The 25351-nt window shown below is 39.2% G+C and overlaps 1 protein-coding gene across 5 annotated transcripts in view; it reads left to right on the forward strand.

Moving 5' to 3' along the window:
• The window catches only part of NFIB (nuclear factor I B), a 194765-nt gene that overhangs the window by 22542 nt on the left and 146872 nt on the right, over nt 1-25351 (forward strand). For 4 of the 5 annotated variants that reach the window (XM_075826742.1, XM_075826733.1, XM_075826766.1 and 1 more), the window contains exon 2: nt 2210-2741. In XM_075826742.1, the coding sequence (XP_075682857.1) occupies nt 2210-2741 (532 nt within the window). Of the gene's footprint in view, nt 1-1763; nt 1908-2209; nt 2742-25351 lie in introns of those variants that run through there. The other variant, XM_075826749.1, reaches the window with a different exon arrangement.

The raw sequence follows: 25351 nt of genomic DNA on the forward strand, positions 1-25351 counted from the left end.
CTGGCCTAGTCAGGAATAAAACATAATAATTATATCATTAGAGCTGTTCTGTAAAGAGCTGATAGGTTGGGAAGCTTCCTCTTTGACTTCTGGTATCTTATGTCATGCCACGTTGAGATATATATGTGTGTGTATATATGTATGTGTGTATGTATGTGTGTGTATAAATATATATATATGTGTGTGTGTGTATATGTGCATGTGTGTGTATATATATATATATATATATATTTGTGTGTGTATGTATGTATGTGCACATATATATATATATATATATATATATATATATATATATATATATATATAATATATACGTACCTGGGATCTTGCATTCTTTATTATTTGATCTGGGTAGGGGTCTTTGAGGGCACCCATAACCTCTTAAATATATTTGTGTGTGTGTGTGTGTGTGTGTATATATATATGTATGTGTGTGTGTGTGTGTATATTATAATACATTTTTGGGGGGAGAATAGGAAGGTGTGAAACTCTCCTAACTATTAATGAATGATGTGTTTTTACTCACATGTGATAATATTGTTTGGGTATAATAAAATATTTATTAAATAAGTTTTAGCTCAAACAGGGTGGTCAAAGATACCTTTCAGATATACTGGTAGTGTATTGTAAATATACAACCTGTTCAAATATCACAGTCCTTAAATACAATGCATACAATTTTATTGGTTTACAATTTACGTTTAATTTAAATAATTGGCCTGCAATAAAAAGTTTGAAACTTTTCTTGACATTGATTGACATGGTCATCGTGAGCTTACAATAAGCTTTGAGCTCAACAAGACGATGCAGGAGTTTTGTTAAAGAAAAGTGAAAAGCATGGTTTGCACAAATTCCTTGCTAGTCCAGTGGTGCCCTCGTAATGTCACAGCACGCAGAAGCTCCGTGAATGCCAGCTGCATGCCAAGTTGTCGTTTTTTATTGTCTACTTGTGATAGATTTAGATCTGATTCATTTCTGTGGGGAAGCAGAAATCCTCTGATATATATAATTCTGCTTTGGCATATGACTATGGATAGACATAAGGAACAAAATACCAAAAAGCCTATTTACCTCATAACACTATTTCCTGCCTTGGGTTTAGGTTATGGTCCAAGCATGTATGTATTTGTAAGCTGTGCTACAAATCCACGCAATGTAAGTCTTTGCGTTAATCCCGTCAAAATGTATACACACACTTATTACTTATTTTACTGATGCCTAGTAGTATCAGTGCAAAGCTTTTTGCACGTAGTAGAGCGTTCAATTGAAATCGTATTTGTAAATGTATTCCCTACACACTGTATGCTTTGCTACTTATGATGAATACATCACTATAATTCGATCCCATAGGATCCAAGGAGTGATATTAAATTACCAATTACCTTGGGTGCTTATTGAGAGATCACTTTTGTTAATCAGTCTTATTGGACAGACCTCTTATTTCATCTATAGGTGACTGTCGTTTTCCCTATAAAAAAGTTGTCCAAATGTTATAAATGGTAGCAATATTTTGCCTTATTAAAATAAAGCAAGCATGAACAAAGTCTACCTTGAAACATTGCTATTTAACTGCCAGCACTGCTACAGCACCTATACCTTGGTAGCTCTGCCCTTGGAATGGTGTGATTCTAGTGCCGGAATGCCTGTCTCCCCAGATAAGAAAATGGATCAACTTTAATAGCGCATGCTCGCTATGCCAATAGCAGTCTCTTGCTGAGAGCATGCTCTGAAAGCGGGAATTGAGTGGTACTGCACAGAGCTTGTAGCTTTGCTTTGTTTCCCTGTGCCACCGAGAGGAGAAATGAACTGTGGCATCCGCTGTTCCCTCCTGAACATTTAGCTTCCTTTTTTTTTTTTAACTGTATAGTGTTCTTTTTGGAAAACGAAAGATACAGGCATAGAAAATGGTACGGCTTGATATCAGCATAATAATGAAATGAAAGCCTTATATGTTAGGTTGAATGTATTGCTTGTTCTCTTTCAAATGTATATGTTTTACAAGGCATTATTGGTCTTATTTAAAGTAATGTATTTAGCTCAGAATCAATTTTATTTGAATTCTGTATTTACAACCCTATTGATAATGTAAATAAGTTTATGTATTCTTAGATGTATGTTTTCTGTAAGATACATTTTTTTTAAAATTCTTGTTACGTTATAATAATTAATTTACAATGGTCTGATCTTATTTTCCACCTCTTTCTTCCAGGATGAGTTCCATCCATTCATCGAGGCTCTTCTTCCACATGTCCGTGCAATTGCCTATACATGGTTCAATCTCCAAGCCCGTAAGCGCAAGTACTTCAAGAAACACGAAAAGCGAATGTCGAAAGATGAGGAAAGAGCAGTCAAGGATGAGTTGTTGAGCGAAAAGCCAGAAATCAAGCAGAAATGGGCGTCCAGGCTTCTAGCCAAGCTGCGCAAAGATATCCGCCAGGAGTACCGGGAGGATTTTGTGCTCACCGTGACAGGGAAGAAGCACCCCTGCTGTGTGCTATCAAACCCAGACCAGAAGGGCAAGATTCGGAGGATTGATTGCCTGCGGCAGGCCGACAAGGTCTGGCGTCTGGATCTGGTCATGGTCATCCTCTTTAAAGGCATCCCCCTGGAAAGTACGGATGGGGAACGGCTAGTCAAATCAACACACTGCACCAACCCAGCACTTTGCGTCCAGCCACACCATATAACTGTATCGGTCAAGGAGCTTGACTTGTTCTTGGCGTACTACGTACAGGACCAAGGTAAGCCCTTTCCTCCCAAACTATTTGATCCTTTTGACAATGTCAAAGGTCACAGTCTATATTTGGGTAATGTAAGTATGATTTTCTATGTACTGTGAATGTTTTCATATACAGATTTTTATGGTGTTCACAGTAGAGATCATACAGTCCATATCTACTGGAATACTTCTCATCTCCGCTTACCTATATAAATACTATAGATCACATGTAGATCATGCATATAAGTAAGTTCTGAGACATGGAACAAGGCGGAAGGTTAAACTATCAAGTATGTTGCTACATATCTGTCTGGAGATCTCCATATTTGTACTAGTCAGATACATGTGCATGCTTTATTCATTTTATGTACAAGTCTAGACTCTGCAGGATGGGTATAAAATGAAAACTTTGCATATACTTCGTAAAGTTTTGGGGCGCTTGTGTCCTACCTATTATTTGGACATTTCTAACCAGAATGACCAAGATGTGATTGGGGAAGCCATGCTGGAGCTAGACTTTCTCCATGTGAATCCAGTACACTTAGCTTTTTATAGTTCTGTGTGTCATGCTGTAAACATAATAACTTTTCAGATGCTCACTAGGAAGGATAATATTTACAATTGATGATTTTTGCTTTAGACACTTTCAAATGTTGTTGACGGTAACTGAACCCAGAATAGAAAATACCCTTTTTTTTTTACCATGCTCTATAAGATACTCCACCTAGTGCCTTTAACAAATTTGTTTCCAGAGTGCATGTTGTAAAGCTATGAAACTAAACCTGTTACTCCTCCTATTTAGTCCACACACTTGGGCTGCAGTAGCTTCTGACTTGACATTACTTTCTGATAATGTGGAGTACTCATTTATGTGTATACAAGACTGTTTTGGAAGCATTAAATACATACTAAGTGTAGGGAGGTGATAGATGTACTACTTCTGTGATCGGAAAGGTGACATTTCTCTGATTCCACTATTCAATTACGGAATGAATTTGTTTCATATTCTGTTACTCCACTGTAAGTAGTAGCAGAGTTCAATCAATGTGAGACCACTACCTTTACACCTAAGTACTCTCATAATAGCGGTCAACAGAAGTAGTCCCATTGTGTTCCGTGTGGACTGTTGACACGTGGCCCTAATTGTGACGCGACACCTTTATAGCCTAGATAGTTTGCACATAGTACATTTAGATAACATGCCCCACAGTGATTTTTCACACCTAAATAAATGTTCCTATTAGCGTGTTAATGAGTCTTTTAAAGCATTCTATGACAAATGACTAGTGTTTTGTATACTAGCACATATTTCCAGCTAAAATAATTCAGATTGAAGCAATTCATCATCCCTTCTACTGAACGTGGACTGATGTAGAACGCACCATATTTTCATAAATTCATCTCCACTATTCGGTTTTGTTACTTGTAATAGATGTGGAAGGGTCCTTAGATAACCTGGGTGATTCACTTGGTGTTCTGCTCCTTGTCCTTAACTGCAAGTAGCCGTAATAATGGTTCCCTTGTAAAAGATCTTCATTTTTATATAGTAAGTGAATGAGATTTTTTAGAGGGTACGAATTATGAGACAAGTTCTGTCTTGTAGCCCTATCATTCTAAGTAGGCCTTGAATATCTTAACACGTGAGAGGCAGAATCTCTTAGATGCTCAACTCGGAGTTTTCATCTCTTTCTAGTCATTCGTTCTGTTGGCATGTGAGTAGTGCCTAGTTTAACAAATCAGTACAGCTGTCATACAGAAATACAGACCGACATTAGATGGACAACTGAAGGTGCGCACAGCTGATCTATGCTCCAGGTAAGGGAGTATGATGGAAGATAAAAATGGACTTCCTGGCGCAAAGGAAAAAAAACATTTAATTACAGGACAGCCTTATGAAGAAACTGCGTAACTTTATTTTCTTTGCCTTAAAATCACCATCGGGAGCTATTTTAGCACAGTTGTGGCTTTTCAATATGGTTAATTTAAACCCATTTCCCGAATCTCTCCTTATTTTTAATTTCATTGTATTTCACAGGGAAGATCCCTTCTCTAGAAGAGCACTTGGCCTATTTATTGCAGGTCTGGGCTTTCACATTTTAATTGAGTACATTTGTTAGAAACATTTTGTAATAAAAGTTTCTCCACACTGGCGTTTCAAGTTTGAAAATTAGTATATCTCACAGACATTGCCTTATTATCTTAATAGCCTTGTAGTTTCTTATCTTCATTTACTATGCATGAACATGTGATGCTTCTCAGTTACTATCAGGCTTATAGATTCGATAGAGGATTGTTCTAGTATCATTAGAAGCTATTATTGGACCGCTGAGTTGTCTGAAGGACCTTGGTGACAGTGGTTTGATTCACAAATGGTTAAAACGGCAGGATTTAACCTTTTTATCTGGTTCTTTCGTGTTTAATTTCTGGAATCTAGAAGTTGTCCCTGGAAATATTTAAGTACAGTATTTGCAAGCAAAATGACCTAACAAGTTCCCAAATGTAATACATTGAAAGTAGAGTATCAAGTAAAATGTGTCTACATCTGTCAAACACAATAAAACAAAGTGAAAATGAATTACTTCTCATGAAAGATGTTAGGTGTGTGTATGGGTGAAATATATTTGAATGCTTGCAATTTATCTATCTATCTATCTATCTATCTATCTATCTATCTATCTATCTATCTATCTATCTATCTATCTATCTATCTATCTATCTATCTATCTATCTATCTATCTATCTATCTATCTATCATCTTCACATTTATGCATATAATAAACCTTCTATTAATATGTTACTTCTGAAGAAAGAAGTGTAATCCAGTAAATTCACACTAGATGGCAAGGAAAACGCATATTTTTTTTTGTTTAGATGCCATGCACAAATAGAGGATGGGTAGCACGAATGCCAGTGTTGGTTGGCAGTGGCATTAGGATTGGCATGAGCCCCTCTTTGTTTTGCTCAGAAGGCCTGTGATTCGCTGGTTGGCATCCGCATTGCAGTGTCGAGTGATGCTTCAATATATTGACAATTTACAGAAATAGCAAAGTTAATAATCTGTGTTTTATCTTTTTTTCCCCCCAAAATATGATCAGATTTACAATATTTAATATTTTAGTCCTATGCAATACAGCTTTTGGGATTTCATCCTTTTTACTTGTGCTGGATACAATTTTAAATGCATCTTGCTGCAGACTCTTGCACTTTTAACTCTTTCTATGCTGGAAGTTTCTGCAGAAGGGATTGTCTAAACCTCTGTCAGTATAGGGGTAAGTGTGTGTGTGTGTGTGTGTTGAAAGAGGAGAATCTGTAAGTGGTAGAAAAAGTACCATAAAAAAATCCAAATATCTAGGACAACTAAAGTGAGCAAAATAATCACTAATACGTAGTAATATCCTAACAGTAATAATCGCAGTATTTGCTGTAGAGATTTTGAGGGACATCTTTATATGGACGTCTCCTTGTCATTCTGCAAGGCTTTTCTTTCATATATTTTATACATTCTTTTTTTTCTCTCCCTCTGCTGTGGACTGCTGCTTTGAGATCCGCCATTTTGGTTGTCAAGTGCCAAGATTACAAAAAAAGGCAGAGAATCTGCATGATGCCAATAATGGTTGCCACTGGCACCGAGGTTGGCATCAGTTCCTCTTTGTCTAGATTCTGAATGCCTTTGATTCGTTGGTTGGCATCCGCAATGCAGTGGGCAAATTGTAAAGTTTTTGACAATCACAGAATGAAAGCTGCTTTACGTGTTTGTTTCAGGGAAAACCACAGCTTTGAATGCCTCTTTGTCTGTGTGAATGTACATGTGTCTAATGCAAGTGTCTTGTGTGTGTGTGTGTGTGTGTGTATGTATATATATATGTGTCTGTGTGTGTGTATATATGTGTGTGTGTGTGTATATATATATATATATATATATATATATATATATATATATATATATATATATATATATATATGTGTGTGTATGTGTTAATTTCATATATTACATCTCGGATAACAAATACATAAGTCAGTTTTATAATACTGCAACATTTATATAATTGAATAAATAAATAAAACCAGAAAGTAAATGACTGAAAAAAGCTGGGCCAAAGGTTCTAAAGAGCAGCTTTTTGGGGGAGATTAAAAGGTTGGTGGTCACACAGTACAGTATACAGATGTTTGGTGTTTCATACCGTAAATCATACAACATGCTTAGAATCTAGCGCGCTGCTTATACCTATACTAGGATGGAAATGTAGGTCACTTCTTTAAGTTTTATATAAGATATCCCAGCTATGATTTGTGTTGTTGTCTTGTAACCTGTCATTGATTTAATGATTTTTATTTAGCTGCATACTAATTCAAAGACGTTCTACAAATGTTTATGTATCAAATGTAACAAAAAATCAGACCCTGAGAAAGGGAAGCACATTGCACATAGAAATATATTTTTTTAAATTTGCATTTACCTAAGTGGTATGTATATAAAGAGGAAGTCTAATCTAGGAAGCAAAAGCGTAAAGATACATAACTTAAGGAAATATGTCAGACAGTTAGTGCGCCATTTATAAACCAATTTTATTTTTTCACCCAGATATGGACTGTCTTGGCAGTTTAAAAACAGGAGATTGTGGCTAAGCAGCCGTAATGTCCACATATGTATGATCAACAGAATAAAGGTGTACATGTAGTACAGCCCGGCCTGCAGTTCAGGTTGCAACAAATGTAGGAAGTGCCCTACGGCATTTTAATAAATATGTTCTAGATTCATAATGCTTATACAAACAACACTATTGATACATGACCCTTTTTTAATGTAGACCAGGTTAACGTAACTTTAAATGGAGAGGCCTATGTAAATAATACATCTTGTGTATTGATGTGAAAACAAAAAAATCGAAATACGTTCTGTGCTAATAAAAATTAGTTTTAGAATTTGATAAAAAAAAAATTGCCCCCATCCCTATGGAATAATTTGTAAGAAATCGGTAAATACTTAAGAAATATTGGAGACATAAGAAAAGGCTTTAGGTCCCAAAGTAGATTTTCAATAGTTCTCTCAGTTGTTCCAGAGAAGGATTACATGACTACAGAATGGTTCATTCTTTGAGAAAAATATATTTAAAGCCAATTCATGAATTTTCCTCTTCTGCTTGTCAAGCATATCTCCTGTCTGTACGTTCCAATTGAAGGTAGCATTCTGTATGGTTGCACAGTATTCTGCAGGGTCCAGATGGTGACAGTAGGTGAGGATCTTGGTTCTCAGGAGGGATTTGTGAGAAGGGACAGACGGAGACACACCACAAAACCTTGATTTGCTGTGAATGCGTCACTTGCAAATTTCTTATTTCTAATATTTCTCAAATGGGTTACAATTTGACTATATTGTAGGTAGTTAATTTGGGGAATCTGTCTTATAGAAAAAGCACACAGCTTTTAGGCTACATTATTGTATTATTACGATCAGTTTCCCATAGTATGATTTCCTGTATAGGATGCAAAATGCATGACAGTGATTTTCTATATACAAATTGGTGATATATCAATAAATCAGTAGTTTAAGCCAAATGCCAGGTCTTAAATATTGAAATACTGGCACCGAATTGGAGGTGAGGTTGGAGTATTTGGGATTTTTTTTCCCTAGAGACTTGCAAAGGATCTTTACATCCCCTATGCTCTCAGGGCCATGTGGCAGACTGAGTGGCAACTGTGAGACACACAGGGCCCAGCTGTCATTAAGGATAGCCTGGCACCCGCTTCTTACTAGGGAATAGAAAGCTGTTAGCTGCCTGCGTATTGTGGCTTCCACTTCCCATCATTTGCTTGATGAAATACAGGGTAATAAATGAAGAATAATACTGTACTCCATTTTGTGGCTGGTATTTTTATTATTTTTTTTTCAGTACAGGGGAACTTGGCATGGATCGACATGCATATTTATCCTAATCCTACATAATTATTACATTCTAATAAGAGAAAAAATATCCAATTTCTAACCAGGGAGTTGAAAATGAAGATGCTGAAAAGAAGAGGAGTTAGTTAGCTTGTTATTACATAGGGCTGCTATGCTGTATATGTGTACCCCCTCCCTCTTTTTGGATGTAGGTGCTCAAGTATATATAAAATGAGGAAAATGCTTTCTCAAGAAATACCATTCCATCACTGCAACATTTTGCATACCTTTTTGTTTTTAACCTGTTTGGGTAGACATTGCAAAGTTTAAGATGTATTACTATATTTTAGAAAAGATAACGTATATTTACACAGCTTTACAAACCAGTCGGTCTTCTTTATCAGGGTAATAAATGGCTGTAATCCTAAAAACCAAATGACTATGTAAGTCCATGGAAATCCACTTTTACCTTCTGTATGCTGATCCTCCCAAAAAGAATGGTTCTTCTTCCCTTACTATGTGTGAGCAGACCATAAAAGGCTGCATAGAAAGTTCAGCAATGCTACTTTTGTCATCTTTGTGGTATCAGAATGCTGCAATATTTTTTCCTTTTTATTTGTTTGACACAATGGGCACATAACTGTCCGCTGCAATAGAGTGTAGAGCTCTATATGAACGTATTACGTGCAGCTTTATCTTATCATCAAATGTCTTGGTTTACACATGCCATGGTGTGTTTTAGGCTTCCTTCGCACATTATTTTGCAGCATATTTTAACAAGCGCCATGACTTTCATCTGTTCTTCACAAGCGTTTTTTGCCTGTTTTCTTTATGCAGGCAAACAAATGCAACAAAAGTCATGAAAAGCCACAAAAATAAGCACTGTTTGTAGACTAACAGCTGACATCTGGCTGCAGCATTTTTTTGCCTAAAAAAACTAGCACTACAAGCCAGAAAAACACAGTATTTTTCCTAAAAACGCTATGTGTGAAACGACCCTTAGGCACAGAGCTTTTTGGCACTGATTTTGATCCGCATACCGCATCGCAATCCGCGCCAAAAAATGACCGAAGCTGCCTCCCACGGATATCAATGAGAGACGGAAGCGTTCTTTTCCCGCTCCCGGGAAAAAAACAACGTTCTCTTTCTTTCCCCGGTTCAATCAATGGGAGGCAGAGAAAGTAGGTTTTTTTGCGGCATTTTTGAACATATCACTAGTAAAGCCATTATGCATCTTCATTTTGTGTGATAAAATTTCACAGCGTGCCTTCAACACGTGTGATCCAGATGACTAAAGAAATGTAATGTAACAAAGCTATTTTCATTCATTATTTATAATATACTGTTGTGCTTCTAAAGGAAAACAAGATAAACCCTGCACACTTGGTAGTGTAAGGCTCTGTTCACATCTGTGTTGGAGGCTCTGTTGCAGATTGTTAGTTTTGGTGGAAAAATAAACACCTCGGCAAAAAACCAATGGGTCAATGTGGTCCGTTGGGCACCGCTGGTATCAGTCTTCGAACTGATCCGGCACTGCGCCGTAGTTTCCGTTATATTCTGAAGCCAAGATGCAGATGTGAACAGAGCCTAATACAAACCAGCCCAAATTATTTTCTGTTCAAAAAAGCCCTCAAATCACTTTTCCAACCAGGCACATTTCTATAAATACTTTTATACGAGATTTTTTGCTGACAATTGAGTGAATGCCTGTACTTAAGGCAATGTGTTTTACAAACTCGCATTATACTAGAGTAAAGCTGTAGATTCCTTGACCTCAAACTGTACTAATTGTAAGATATGCAGAAATATCGTAGACAAAACTGAACGCTCTTGCCTGCACATGGTGTAGAAGTTGTATACTTTAACACACCTTCAGGAGTAGAAAATGTAAGCTCTGTTTACAGCTATATTGTGTTTTCTGTTTATAATGGAAACCAGACGTGTTCCGATCCGATTGACAGACACCAGTGGCGCCCGATGCCCTCCGTTGACTCACTATGGGGTCTGTTGTGGTTCTGACAGAATCTGTTTTCCCTGCCCAAGTGCCAAATAGAGAGGCAAGCAGATTATTATAACACTGTTAATTAACCCCTTATTAGCATAAAAATAAAAGGTTTCACAAGTGGTAGGAGTAAAAGGTTTAGGGGAGCTCCGAAATATTATGTTTATTGATTCTTATTCCTGGAATATTTCTTTAAAGCCTCTTTCACATGGAAATATTTTGGATCGGTATTTGTGAGCCAAAACCAGGAGTGGATCCATAACACAGAAAAAAAGATAAGGGTTAATTTTTTTTACCTTTTCTGTGTCTTTGCCCCCCCCCCTACTTTTGACTCACAAATACTCAAGCAAAATATTGACCGAAATACTGCCATTATTTTAAAAGTGGCCTATCTATTTTACCGATACTATGGAATATAGCGGAGTTTTACGGCTAAATTGACTAGCAAACCATCAGCTGACATCTTAGAATCAAAAACTGCATCAAACTGCCCAGTATGAACCTGGCCAATGGACATCCATGCAAAGACATTTAAACAAACGGAAAGTGGAGAGTTGTTCCTGTTTATAACCAATGTAAAAAGTTCCCAATCGCTCAAAAGTGATATTTTAAATCCTGTAGATGTAACCATTATATTTAAAGATCATAGTTTATGTTTGGATGGTTAATGGTGATCTCTGTGATGTGGTAGTGCTGCACGGTAGGTTGGGTTTTGCTAAATATTTATTCTAGAAGAAGTTTGTATTTATTTGCTGTCGTTCGCTGTTGTGATGACCTGCTGAATGGGTTAAATAATTTGCTGTTCCAGTCATTTGAAGACGGGAGCCGTGCTCCAGAATAAACAACTAGGACTATTGAAATTCTCAATTCATTTTCAACTTTGGGTTTGTGGTTGAGCCTTAAAAACACCCAAATTAATTGTTTCCAGCAGTCCTTTTCAACCTACTGTTGTTTTTAGGTGCTGTTCAGCCAGCCTTAACAGTATTCCAAGAGAAAAATCAACTTTCAGGACATCGGTGTCATTTTTAAGCCTTCGATTTCTGCAGACTTGTAAAAATGTGTCCTGCCATTCATTGTCTCTGCTTCTGGCCATCATGTCCGGCACCCCTGCCGAGTGACGCAACATCAGTGTTGGGTTTAATTGACCAGAGCTGATTTGTTAAAACAATTCATTTAGGAGGGCAGTAACCGGACAGCCCAGGCCAAGCTTGCTACCTGAATCCCTTGACCTGTAGAGCCGTCTGGGTCAGGGGACGCCTGGCAGCTATTTGAACTCTGCCTTTGTTTGCTGGTGTCACTGTTTTCCCTGTGAATCTTTTGTGGTTACAGCTGACAAGTAGGCCTCAGCCATAGCTTTACACACCAGTGGCTCTCAAGCAATCCCTCGGGAGGGGCCCGGTCTTCTGTTTGATGTGGTCTGGCTGCACTTGTTACTTTTGTTTGCTGACAGTAATAGGGACAAATTGGCACAAGAGGTGTCAAGAGGATTTCCAGCTTTTTAGGAGGAGACTTCATTTCACCTCTCTGGCTCTCTGCCTTTTTTGTGACCCAGTCATAAATCTCTTCAAAGCTTTAAATGTTCTACTGGAAATGTTGTTTTACTCTTAAGAAATAAAATGCATATTACAATAACCGCAAGAGTAACAAATGATAGGTTATTGAATAATACTGAAGTATGAGAGGTATGTCATAAAAGTATATCCGGAATCTAGGCTGCATGAAGAAGCGTCTATTTAACTGTCTTCACATGCGACGTTATAGGAAAAACGCCATGTTATTCGTGGTGTTCTTCCTGTCAATTTTGTGGCAAAAATCTCTGGACAGATGTTAGCTGGAAGTCCATGCATAAAACACACTACAATCACACTTTTTTTTAAGGTGACGTATTTTTAAAATTTTATTTTTTTTTGCTCCGTGTCGTTTTTTTATAATCGCAGCAATGGTTGGTTTGGCGTTTTTTTCCCCAGCAATTAGTGGTGTTATGCTTCCTCAGATCCAAAGTTGGTTTTTCCTGCAAGTATACGTGATTTACAATGTGAAAAATGATGCAAAAAAAACGCAGATAGTAAAACATGCTATTTGAAAAAACGGCACAAAAAAACACATGTAACATTTTACTTAAAAACTTGGGTTTGGTTGCTTTTTTTTTCGGCCAAAACTGCGCCACACATTAAGTGTGTGTGCAGGAAGACTAAGGCCTTGTTCAGACGTGACGGAATTTTTCCACTGCAAATGTTGGTGTAGATTACGCAGCGAATCTGCACCAACATTTGCATATTTGACAGGTAATTCAGCAGATTTCAGTTTTTGCATTGTAAGGGTATGTTCACACACAGTGTTTTCAGGCGTATTTTGGGGCGTTTATGCCTCAAACGCCTGAAAAAATGGATGCTGAACGCCTACAAACATCTGCGCATTGAAATCCATGGGAAAAATAGCATTTAGTTCATACAGAGCGTCTTTTTACACCTCTGTTTTAAAAAACGGAGCGTAAAAAGATGCTCCATAAAAAGAAGTAACATGTCACCTCTTGAGGTGTTTTTTTGGAGCTGATTTTCCATTGAACACGATGAAAAACGCCTCAAAAGAACCCTGAAAAGTATCCTCAAAAGAAGCTCCAAATTAAAAGAAGCTTCATTTTCAGCTTCAAAAACGCCTGATAATCAGAGGCGGTTTTCTCTGAAAAACAGCTCCGTATTTTCAGACGTTTTTGGTTAAGCGTGTGAACATACCCTAAAGGCTGAAATCCGCAGTGAATTGCGCTGCTTCTCTGTAACGTCATGAGCATGCTGCGGACGGGAAATTCTGCACCGCAGCCTAAATTCCGCACAGTTATTTCCCGCAACGTCTGAACTAAGTTTCCTAAAAATGTATAGAAACAAATGTAAAAAACGGCAGCTGCAGAATTCCACTGCGGACTGTCCCCAGCGGAATCCAACAGCAATTCCGCCACGTCTGAATGTGCTCTTACTGTAGTAACAGAGTTTCCAGTTTTTGATAAAGCAGGTGATCCCTCAAAAAGTAATAAGCGTTGTACATACTGTACATGCTTAGTGCTCATTCATACTAGCGTATTATGGATCCGTATTAATTCAGTTATTTTTATTTTGAAAACATTGTCTATATATTTACATGGTTTTATTCATATTTCTGTTTATTATTTGCATGTGTTTTTTTTATGTGCATGGCATTTTTTCTATACGCAGCATGTCTGATTGGATCCGTATGGGTACCGTTTTTAGCCTATGGGTTGAATTTAAAAACGTATATTCCGTGTTTGCGCTGTTGACAAGTGTGTATTTGTTACGTTTTTTTTATCATCCGTACATTACACGTTACAAAAACAGCTAAAAAATATTTTAATCCTTTATCTAAAAACGGAACAAATACGGATGAAAAACTCAGAACACAATACAGAAACAAAATCAGAACAAATTGTAAAAGAAATTATCCGTATCGCGCACCCATATTTGATCCGTGTTTTCATACGCAAGTGTGAATGAGCTATATTGTGAAGTTTTGGGGAAAGGAGATTATGGATCGTTCATTATAGCAACACATCATAATCGTAAAATCAACACAATGTTTTTGACACTTTTTTTTTTTTTTTTTACTACCCTTGAGGTTATACTTATATATGGCTATTGATTGTATGCAGCATCTGGACTTGCAAGTAAAATAAAAGCACCCTGTATACTTCTAAACCTCCTTGTCTCTTATATTACCATATACTGGAGGGGGAATTTGGAGTGGAGAAATGAGCAAACTGCATTCTAGTTCACTGAGGTTATAAAGGCTACAAAGCAGTCACTTCTGTTAATAAGTTTTGATGGCATGCAATGCTCTACCTCTTTTATATCACACCAGGGAGGCAGTAAAACGATGACTTGATCAGAGGTCATCATACTTGGTAAATGTGGATAAAATAAGCTTACTGTATGCTAGGGTAAGTTGCAAACTTCATTGGTTTCCACACCTTTAGGGTATGTGCACACACACTAATTACGTCCGTAATTGACAGACGTATTTCGGCCGCAAGTACCGGACCGAACACAGTGCAGGGAGCCGGGCTCCTAGTATCATAGTTATGTACGACGCTAGGAGTCCCTGCCTCGCTGCCGGACAACTGTCCCATACTGTAATCATGTTTTCAGTACGGGACAGTTGTCCTGCAGCGAGGCAGGGACTCCTAGCGTCGTACATAAGTATGATGCTAGGAGCCCGGCTCCCTGCACTGTGTTCGGTCCGGTACTTGCGGCCGAAATACGTCTGTCAATTACGGACGTAATTAGTGTGTGTGCACATACCCTTACAAGCATTTAGAGCAGCAAGAAAAAATTGGTGTAATTACTGAGGAGAACGTAAATTGTTACTAAAATCATCCATATGAGAAGAAGAATAAAGCAAATAATCGGTATAGAGGCCACATTGTTACGCAGGCTTTAAAGGCGCTCCACCTCCGCAGAAACGCTAGCATCTACATTTTTATCTTAAAAAATAAATTAGCATAATCTTAAAATGGTACACATATGTTTGTGTTCAATGTTTGTAAAAGTGCAGTAAATCTGACTGTCTAACTTGGCTGCTCCTACATTACTTCAAGTGCTGTATTTGTAGCCCAAGCAAAATATTTTGCTCAATGATTTATGAATATCGCACAACATTTTCTGTTCTATTTACAGAGACCAAATAGGGAGAGAAAGCTGCTTACATTAATATGAGGATCACTGGTCTTTTAGGGATTAAATAGACTTGTTATGCTGCATTAATCCTTTTTTGGTACATTTAAAATGACTTCTTAGCGCTAACAAACACATCATTAGGTCCTAGAATAAATCTACTTTTTACCCTCAGACATGTCTCTAATATAACACACGTGGTAACGGAAAAATCATACTCCGCAGATCGCAGTGGGAGATGCGAAGTAAAACGGTCAATTGGATTTCGAGACATTATAAGCAAAAGGAATAATAATAAAAAACAAAAAGAGAACCTCGAGTGGCAGGAGCTCCAGATAGCACATTTCAACACATCTGGTCACTATCTGTTCAAAACAGGTAATAAAAGAAAGCCACGTTTAGCGACCTTCAAAAACTTGCTGGGCTAAGAATTAAGTTCTCAAAACCTTGTAATGATTACAACAAGTATCAAGTAAAACCTTGTTATGTGTTATGGCCGTTTCAAACTGATGTTCCCTGTAGGACTAGAAAGAAATTAGTGGCCCACATTTACTAATGCTGCCTAATAGTTAGACCGTGTAATCTTAGACCAGCAAATTGATCACAGTGGTGCATGCTGCATGATCATTTGGGCGCATCTTGCATGACCTGTGAGTCATTTTTCTCATCTCCAGAATTTTGTGCAAATTTTTTTGATGATATAAAATACAAGATATACTGAATCTTTTCCCACAAAAATATACATTAATCTGGTCAGCTCCTCCTGCTCTATAACCTGCTGCCTGCAGACAGGACTGCATGTTTTACATGACAGGTTCCCATTATCATCAAATGAACGCTTGCAAGGTATCGTATCCATTGATCCTTATAAGGCTTTATTCACACTGTGCAATGAAATTGTGGCAATGTGCCATGGTTTTGCAGTGATTTTCCAAAAAAATCACAGCTCTTTGCCATGATTTTGTGGTCATCGTGGCAATAAACCTCCATTTCACCGGACCATGTGAATAGACTCTCAGGCTGGGTTCACACGAGCATGTTCGGTTCGTAAAGGACGGAACGTATTTCGGCCGCAAGTCCCGGACCGAACATACTGCAGGGAGCCGGGCTCCTAGCATCATAGTTATGTACGACGCTAGGAGTCCCTGCCTCTCCATGGAACTACTGTCCCGTACTGAAAACATGATTACAGTACGGGACAGTTGTCCGGCAGCGAGGCAGGGACTCCTAGTATCGTACATAACTATGATGCTAGGAGCCCGGCCCCCTGCAGTGTGTTCGGTCCGGGACTTGCGGCCGAAATACGTTCCGTCCATTACGGACCGAACATGCTCGTGTGAATCCAGCCTAAGGGCGGGTTCACACATAGCGGAATTTCACTTAAATTCCGCTGCGGACACTCCGCAGCGTTAATCCGCAGCGGAGCCGTTTCTCCATTGACTTTCACTTTAATTTAGCAGTGTTCGTTTACACGATGCGTACAATTCCGCTGCGGAGCATAGGCTGCGGAGCGGAATTTGTTGTCCGCAGCATGCTCTGTCTGTTGCGGAGCAGTGGCGGACTGGTTGCGGACTCATGGCGGAATTTCTCCATTGACTTCAATGGAGAGTCAAAATTCCGCAATGAAGTCCGCAGATCTTATGTGTGCTGCGGAGCGTATTGTTTTGACTACCATGACATTTCTTCATTCTGGCTGGACCTATGTATTTCTAGGTCTACAGCCAGACTGAGGAAGTCAATGGGGCTCCCGTAATGACGGGAGCGTTGCTAGGAGACGTCTGTAAATAGTCACTGTCCAGGGTGCTGAAAGAGTTACGCGATCGGCAGTAACTGTTTCTGCACCCGGGACAGTGACTACCGATCTCAATATACATGTATCTGTAAAAAAACATATAAGTTCATACTTACCGAGAACTCCCTGCGTCTGTCTCCAGTCCGGCCTCCCAGGATGACGTTTCAGTGTAAGTGACGGCTGCAGCCAATCACAGGCCAAGCACAGGCTGCAGCGGTCACATGGACTGGAGCGTCATCCAGGGAGGTCGGGCCGGATGCCGAAAGAAGGACGCGTCACCAAGACAACGGGCGGTAAGTATGAATTTCTTTGACTTTCACTAGGGAAAGTGCTGTCCCTTCTCTCTATCCTGCACTGAATAGGGAGAAGAGAAGCACTTTTCCTGCAGTCCGCAGCGGCCAGTCCGCATCAATTTTCTTCACATTTTGTGCAGATCCGCTGCAGAATCTGCAACGCAGATTCTGTGCGGCATTGATGCGGACAGTTGCGGAGGAATTCCGCCATGTGTGGTCATGCCCTAATACTCCTTGCACACAAGATGACATGTTAACCCAAAGTGCTCTAACAACATGTTGTGCTTGGAACATCTTGTGCGTTATTGGCAACTAATAATAGAACTTATGTAATTATGTAACATGTAGTATGCTGTTCTATAAACTAAACTAAACAAATAATACCAACCTAATCACAGCCATCTTCATTTTTAAATAGCTGAACTGTTACTGGATGATATGTAGAAAACGTAACACCCATGGGCTCAGGGAGTACTTTGGCACTCATTGGCTTTTACTGTAATGACATCTTGGTGGCTACTCCTTTTTTCTGTGCACTGTATAATCTATGTATTAATGCATAAAACAATGGTACACAATATTGCAGAATTTGCATTAATAGCCAAGATCGGCTACCAAGTTAACATTGATGTCCTGTCCCCTGCTATAGAAATCAGTGGGACTGCGCATGTGTCTATTGAAGTTTATTGGCGTGTCATTAACATGGGTATCAAAATAACTTTGAGGCTAAATTACAAAGGGAAGCTTTTTAAAAGTTGTTTTCCATTATTCCATATTGATGGCCCATCCTTATGATTAGCCATAAGTGTCACCCCTGGGTTCCCCCACCCATCAGCAGAAATAAGGGGTTCAACTGAATGGGGCTGAGCTGTAGTGCCAGACACAGACGAATTAAAGGCCTCCTTCTATTAATTCCGCAATTCATAAGTTCGCGTTCACACACTTTTAAGATCTGTCAACAGCAGTTCATTCGAAAAATGCCCTGTGTGAATCCGACCTAAGTATATTGATAAGTGGAGAACATATTAGTTAGCAGGTTAAGTAGGGATTCAATGATTTGATTTTAGACGGGCAACCCCTTGTATTCATGAAGCTCTTCATTACGTTTGTGGTGTTTCAGCACCTAGACAGACCACTTTATTTATTAGATGCTCTAGTAGCTCAATGCGAATGGGTGCAATAGAAACGGGAACCACATTTTTACATGCAAAACACCAGATCCTCCTTTCATTGGCCGATAAATAGCAGCTGACCAGCTTGCAGACTGCTTTTAAAAAATATATAATTCTGACTTTGTCTAGTGATCCTTCTCGGTCAACATCAAGACACATTATTTTCCATACAGCATGTGTAATCTGGTGTTCAGTAGGTGCTATTGTATCAACTAGCACAGCACTTTTTTTTTTTCAGCCTTAATATATAAATGCCACTTTGGTAACTAATCTTCCTATAATAATAAAGTGAAATGTTTGATATAATTCATTTGAGTCAGCAGCATGGAAAATCAAATTTCTCCTGAATAATAAGGCTGGGATCACACGTCTTTGTCAAAAGGCGTTTTTTTCGCAAGCCAGGCAAAACCGCAACATTTTGACACAACTTTTACGAAAATCACAGCAAAACGGCACTGTTTTGTTTCAGTCGCTGCAAAAAACACATTTTGACCACGGCTTGTGAACTCCATTTTTCTACATAGCCATTTTAAGTGTCCCAGAAGTGGAGGAGTAATTAGTCCATTCGTTCTTTATATTTCTCACCTTAGCAGGATGCAAGTAGTCATTCAGGCAAACTGAAAGGTGGTAATTTTTTAGCCAGAGGAAATGTTTCAGTTGTCTAATTATGAAAAAAAATGTATGAAATGTATGAAGCTATGTAACACTTTAATACCTTAAAGGGGTTGTCCACTACCAGACAACTGATGACCTATCCACCTCATAGGTCATCACCAAATGATCTGTGGGGGTCTGACACCCTGACACCCAGGCCTCGCACCGATCAACTACTCCCGTGGACTCCAGGCACCGGACGTCCATGCTGGAAGCAGTTGGCTTCGGTCACGGAATAGCTGTCGAGCTGCAGTACTTCAGCTCTACTCCTATTCAATAGAAGCAGAGCAGCCGTTCTGCAGCACGGCCACATTGCAATGTACAGAGTCAACAGCTTCTGGCTCCGTACATTGCAAACTGTACAATGACATGCGGTGTCCGCAGGCAGCCGGAGCAGCTTATCGGTGCGTGGTCCGGGTGTCGGACCCCACAGATCATATACTGATGACCTATCTGGTGGATAGGTCATCAGTTTTCTGGTAGTGGACAACCCCTTTAAGCTCTCTAATAAAGTCACCATCACCATTAGCTCTAGTAACAAGCCTGTTTTCCACTGAATGGTCTATTTGGTAAAAAAAACAAAACACTTAGTGGCACTGTTCATTTTCTATCTTAATGTTTTGGACGTCACTATTTTTTTATGTGAATGCTGCATCATAATTACAGAATGTTGTACAGAAAAATTTACATTTGCTTTACACAATCTGTAAATTACACTGTTCAGTCATAACATTAAAACCATCTGCCTAATATTGTGTAGGTCACTCTCTTGCTGCCAAAACAGCTCTGACAGTTGACGCATGGACTCCACAAGACCCTTGAAGGTGTCCTGTGGTATCGGACACTATAAAATATTAGCAGCAGATCCTTGAAGATGCAAGGTAGGGACTCCATGGATCGTACTTGGTTTTTCCATTTTATCACAGAGATGCTCGATTGGATTGAGATCTGGGGACTTTGGAGGCCAATTCAACACCTTGAACTCTGTCGTGTTCCTCAAACCATTCCTGAACAAGTTTTGCAGTGTGGTAGGGCATATTCTTCTGCTAAAAGAGGCCACTGCCATTAGGGATACCGTTGCCATGAAGAAGTGTACATTGTCTACAACCATGTTTAGGTAGGTGGTATGTGTCAAAGTAGCATTCACATGAATGCTAGGAGCCAAGGTTTCCCAGCAGAACATTGTCCAGAGCAGCGCACTGCCTACACCGGCTAACCTTCTTCCCTTAGTGCATCCTGTTGCCATCTCTTTACTAGGTAAGTGACGCACATGCACCTGGCCATTCACATGATGTAAAAGAAAACATGATTCATCAGACCCGGTTACCTACTTTCATTACTGATGCTTATGTATCCATTGTAGGTGCTTTCAGTGGTGGATAGTCATCAGCTCAGGCACTCTGACTACTTGCAGTAAGCTGTGATGCGCTGTGTGTTTTAACAACTTTTTTTTTTATCATAGCCAGTATTAACTTTATCTACGAATTGTGCTACACCTGCTCTTCTATTGGATCAATCCAGAAGGGCTAGCCTTCGCTCCCCACGTGCATCAATGAGGCTTGGGTGCCCATGATCCCGATGCCGGTTCACAGATTGTACTTCCTTGGACCACTTTTGGTAGGTACTAACCACTGCATACCAGGAACGCCCCACAAGACCTGCCATTTTGGAGGTTCTCTGACCTAGTTGTCTAGCTATCACAATTTGGTCCTTGTCAATGTCACTCAGATTCTTACCCTTGCCTCTTTTTCCGGCTTCCAACACATCAACCCCAAGAACTGACTGTTCACTTGCTGCCTAAGATTCACTTGCTGGTTTTAATGTCATGGCTGAACGGTGTATATCTAATCATTGTGTTCAGCCTCCAAAAATTTACCATAGACCTAAAGGTTTTCAGAATTTGTTATTTCTCCCTCCTTTTGTAGGATTCTTTTTTATTTACATCAGTATCCAGCACTGCTTTCTGCTTTACCTTGTAATCGGTACCTGAAGCTAGGGATGTAGGGCACATATCTGTTCACAGCCGTACCATGGTACTATGCAGTTATTGAAGTGCTTCAATTGGGCTGGCTGAAATGTACTAATGTCTTTACATTGTAAGATATGCAAATTGAAATGGGTAATAGAATAAATGTTATGGGGAATTTCAGTCTGTATACCTTTTATGAGTTGCATAACTTTAAATAATTCCAGTAAAGGGTGTGGGTTGCCTGGGGCTTGTGGCCTTTTTGTTATGACTGGTATTCTTAGCAAAGAACACATTATTAAGTAGGCACTAGTAGAATTAAGTACATCACATAATATAAACCAATAAAATAGTCTTGCGATGAGTGCAACGGCATCGTACACATGCGCAGTGCTCAGATAAAGCCGAAGCCAAAACACTTGGACTCCCCTCAGGACCCTTCTTTGGTAATTTACATGCATTGCACGCTGTATTATAACTTCTTTTTAGACCAAATGCTAAAACTAACCGTTTTTAAGAGGGACTTGTTTAGAACGCTGAACCCCAGCAGTATGATGAAATGCTGGTGGCTTAGTGCCCTAAAATTTAGTGACAGGTTCTCCTTAAGTGTGATCTAAATATTTCAGTTTAAACCAAAGGACATTTTCTCCTTTAATGGCAACTGATTTAGGTCTTGTTCTAAGTTTTTTCGGTTGTTACTGTTTAAACACCGCAGAAGTATTTATGGCTCATGCATGCGAATCCTAAATATAATGTCCATAGAAATGTTTCATGGAGGCACAAAGAGGATAAAAAATTTTTTTACTTGCTCTGCTTGTTTGATGTATTATGGAAGTATTCTCCCCTAGGAACATTGCTTCTAGCGAAGAATATGGTGCCACATTGAGGCACCATACTGTGGCACACGTAACACTTACAGGTCCGTGCCCACTACATTCCATCTGCATAAATGCTTAGTGTAATCTGTAATTTATTGAAACTTCTTACATTTTTGCAAAAGAAGAAATCGAAAAAAGAACAGGTCTCCAAAAACAGAAACGGCATATGTTCGAAATAATAACTATTTGCCACCAAGTGACAAATAAAAAAGAATTCTATACAATATATATCATCATGAAGATAGTGTCAAGTCTATTAGTCCATTAGTGTATTGTAGCAGTTAAAGGGGTTTTCTTATCTTAGACATTTATGACACATCCACAAGAGGTGGGACCCCAACTATCCGGGAAATGGGTGTCATCATGGGGAAAATACACATGTATAGCAATGCACATGAACGATATTAATAGAGTGATCCATGTGGATAATCATTCCTATTGTGTAGATATTTTGTCATGTGTGGCCCTTTTTTTAAACTCGGTTTATTGTAGTTATACATACAGAAACCATTGATCGGAACAAAAACAATAACAATAATATTCCTGCATAAAACAAATTCACATGGCAAGCAATAATGTCACATAGATTACATAGAGAGCAGTCATATTAGACCCAAAATGACACCGCGCGCAGGTGGGGCAGAGACACATGGAAGCATTTTCAAATAAATAAACCATATTCCATTCACGTAACATTACCCTGGTCAAAGAAGAAAGAGTGTGTTAGAAATTAGCCAGGCGGAGGTCAATCAAGCCCCAATAACGCTGTGCGGCAAGGAAGCTCTGGATGTGTGGCCCTTTAGACAGAAAATATTGTAATTCTAATCGGATTGGGGCTAATCGGATTGTGCAGTCTATGGGTAAATCAGGCCATAAACTAGAGACTTTGGATTGCTAAAAAGACCGATTTAGACCATTTTCTGCCGACTGTAGAAGCCTTTTTGTGACGAGAACGAGAGTGACAGACGACCAAAGACCGATATCTGCGGAAAATTGATCTGCCATGTTGGATTTTTCCCATTGTTTTCGGGTGCAGTCCTTGGAAAGTCGTTCATGCCAAATGACAAATCTGCATACCATCAATAAAAGTTGAGACCACAGCTCAAGGCATAGATCAATTGTCGAGTTGTCGTTTTCAGTTATGCCATTTTTGTCCTTCACAGACTGACCCATGAGCTACAAGATCTTAAAAAAAACCAGTCATCTAAAATGCCTAAAGTATGGCCAGCTTCACCCTAATATTAGCTAATATTTTCTGCTAATGAGCCCCAAATACTGCTTTTGGTTTAAATGTGCACAACATGGCATCTCTTCTATAACGTGTACAAATGCATTTTTTACAAAATCAGTTTAAGTTGCTCATAATGTGTTGTTTTTTTTTGTGGAATTCTATTGCAGGTTATGGCAGCTCAGACCAGTCGTACAGTTTAGAAGGGGGTTCTAAGAAGACTTGCATTTTTATAAATTTGGCACACATCAATTTTGTCAAAATGACACTTCAAAGTGGCTACTTTATTTATAGTGCTTTCATTTACATGTTCACTGTGCAAATTTGAACGCAGGTTTATTAGGCATAATGCTGCCTTGTTATTTGTAAACCTTCAATTTCTCCTAGGTTTGCCATTGAACTTTGTACTTTGTTTGCAGTCTAACAAATTTTATATCTGCTGATTTGACTGTACTCTATTGGTAACTTTATAGCAAAGTCCATGCTGGTCTTTTGCTTAATACGCTTTGATGAATGACCTGGGTAAATAATTACTTTATTATTGCTCATGTCTGTGTTTTAGCATCAATCAAAGGAGTGTGCGCTTGATTGTTGCACCACGAATAACTGTCACAGATGAGTGAATGTCACACATGACCTCAATTCCCCTTTGTAATGCTGTTTAAAGTAGCATCAAGTCCTTTCTGTGTGTATATCATTTTTTTCCATTGTATTCCAGTAGGTAATGCATCTGTAACTCAATGTGTTAGTTTAATATTTTTGTTTCATTTTTTCATTATGGTGTAACTTATATTAGGATATTTTCCACTAGTTCTGCACTTTAATATCTGTTGCCAGGTATTAAATGTGTGATTTCATAACCTAATAAACATGTAAAGGGAGTGATAATAGAGCAGTATATGGCTTTACTGTTAGCCAGTCAGCAGACACATCTGTTCCACGACAGTCTGTGCCTACCACACCATAGACGGGATGCAGACTGCTATAAAACAGCCCATGTTCTGCTGAATGATTTTCAGGTAAAGGGTATTAATTCCTTGCCACTTCTCTGGTTGATTATCGTATCGCAGTTGTAAAGGGAGCACTTATAATAGAAGTATTTTGGGACTTGTGTGTGCAATTCCAGTGTCCGTTCTTACAGGTGGCATAGTTAGAATGTGGAAGTGACTTTGAATTCAGTACGTCGGAGCATATGCAAGACAGTGACGTGACTGACCACTCTATTGAACTTTTTTGCACTCTCAGATTACTCTTGCCTTTGTTTGTTTTCTTTACTATCAACATTATGGGCAAAAATGTATGTTCACACCTGCGTTGTGTTATTCCGTTATTCTGCACCGTCAGAGGAGCAGAATAAGCGAATACCGGAAGTGCCGGTTCTGTTGCACCACGGACACAACCGGTGGCCAAGGGAACGAATTGACTTTAATGTCAACATCAGCTTTCCGTCAGGGTGTTTGTGGTTTTACAATGCTGCGCTATTGTTTCCGCTAATCTCTGCTGGATCTGCGACGGAGGCCCCTAAGGGCATGTTCAGACGTGGCAGAATTTTTCCGCTGCGAATGTTGGTGTTTAACATCAGCTTTCCGTCAGGGTGTTTGTGGTTTTACAATGCTGCGCTATTGTTTCCGCTAATCTCTGCTGGATCTGCGACGGAGGCCCCTAAGGGCATGTTCAGACGTGGCAGAATTTTTCCGCTGCGAATGTTGGTGTTTAACATCAGCTTTCCATCAGGGTGTTTGTGGTTTTACAATGCTGCGCTATTGTTTCCGCTAATCTCTGCTGGATCTGCGACGGAGGCCCCTAAGGGCATGTTCAGACGTGGCAGAATTTTTCCGCTGCGAATGTTGGTGCAGATTGGGGCAATTACACAATTAATCTGCAGCAACATTTGCATATTTGACAGGTAATTCAGACGTTGCAGATATCACAGCGGACTTGCCACAGATTTCAGTTTTTGCATTGCAAAGGCTGAAATCCGCAGTGACATCCTGCTTCTTCTCCGCAACATAATGAGCATGAGGAAAAATTCTGCACCGCAGCCTAAATTCTGCACAGTTATTTCCCGCAACGTCTGAACTAAGTTT

Source organism: Rhinoderma darwinii, chromosome 1 (assembly GCF_050947455.1).
Source record: "Rhinoderma darwinii isolate aRhiDar2 chromosome 1, aRhiDar2.hap1, whole genome shotgun sequence".
Taxonomy (NCBI): Eukaryota; Metazoa; Chordata; class Amphibia; order Anura; family Rhinodermatidae; genus Rhinoderma; species Rhinoderma darwinii.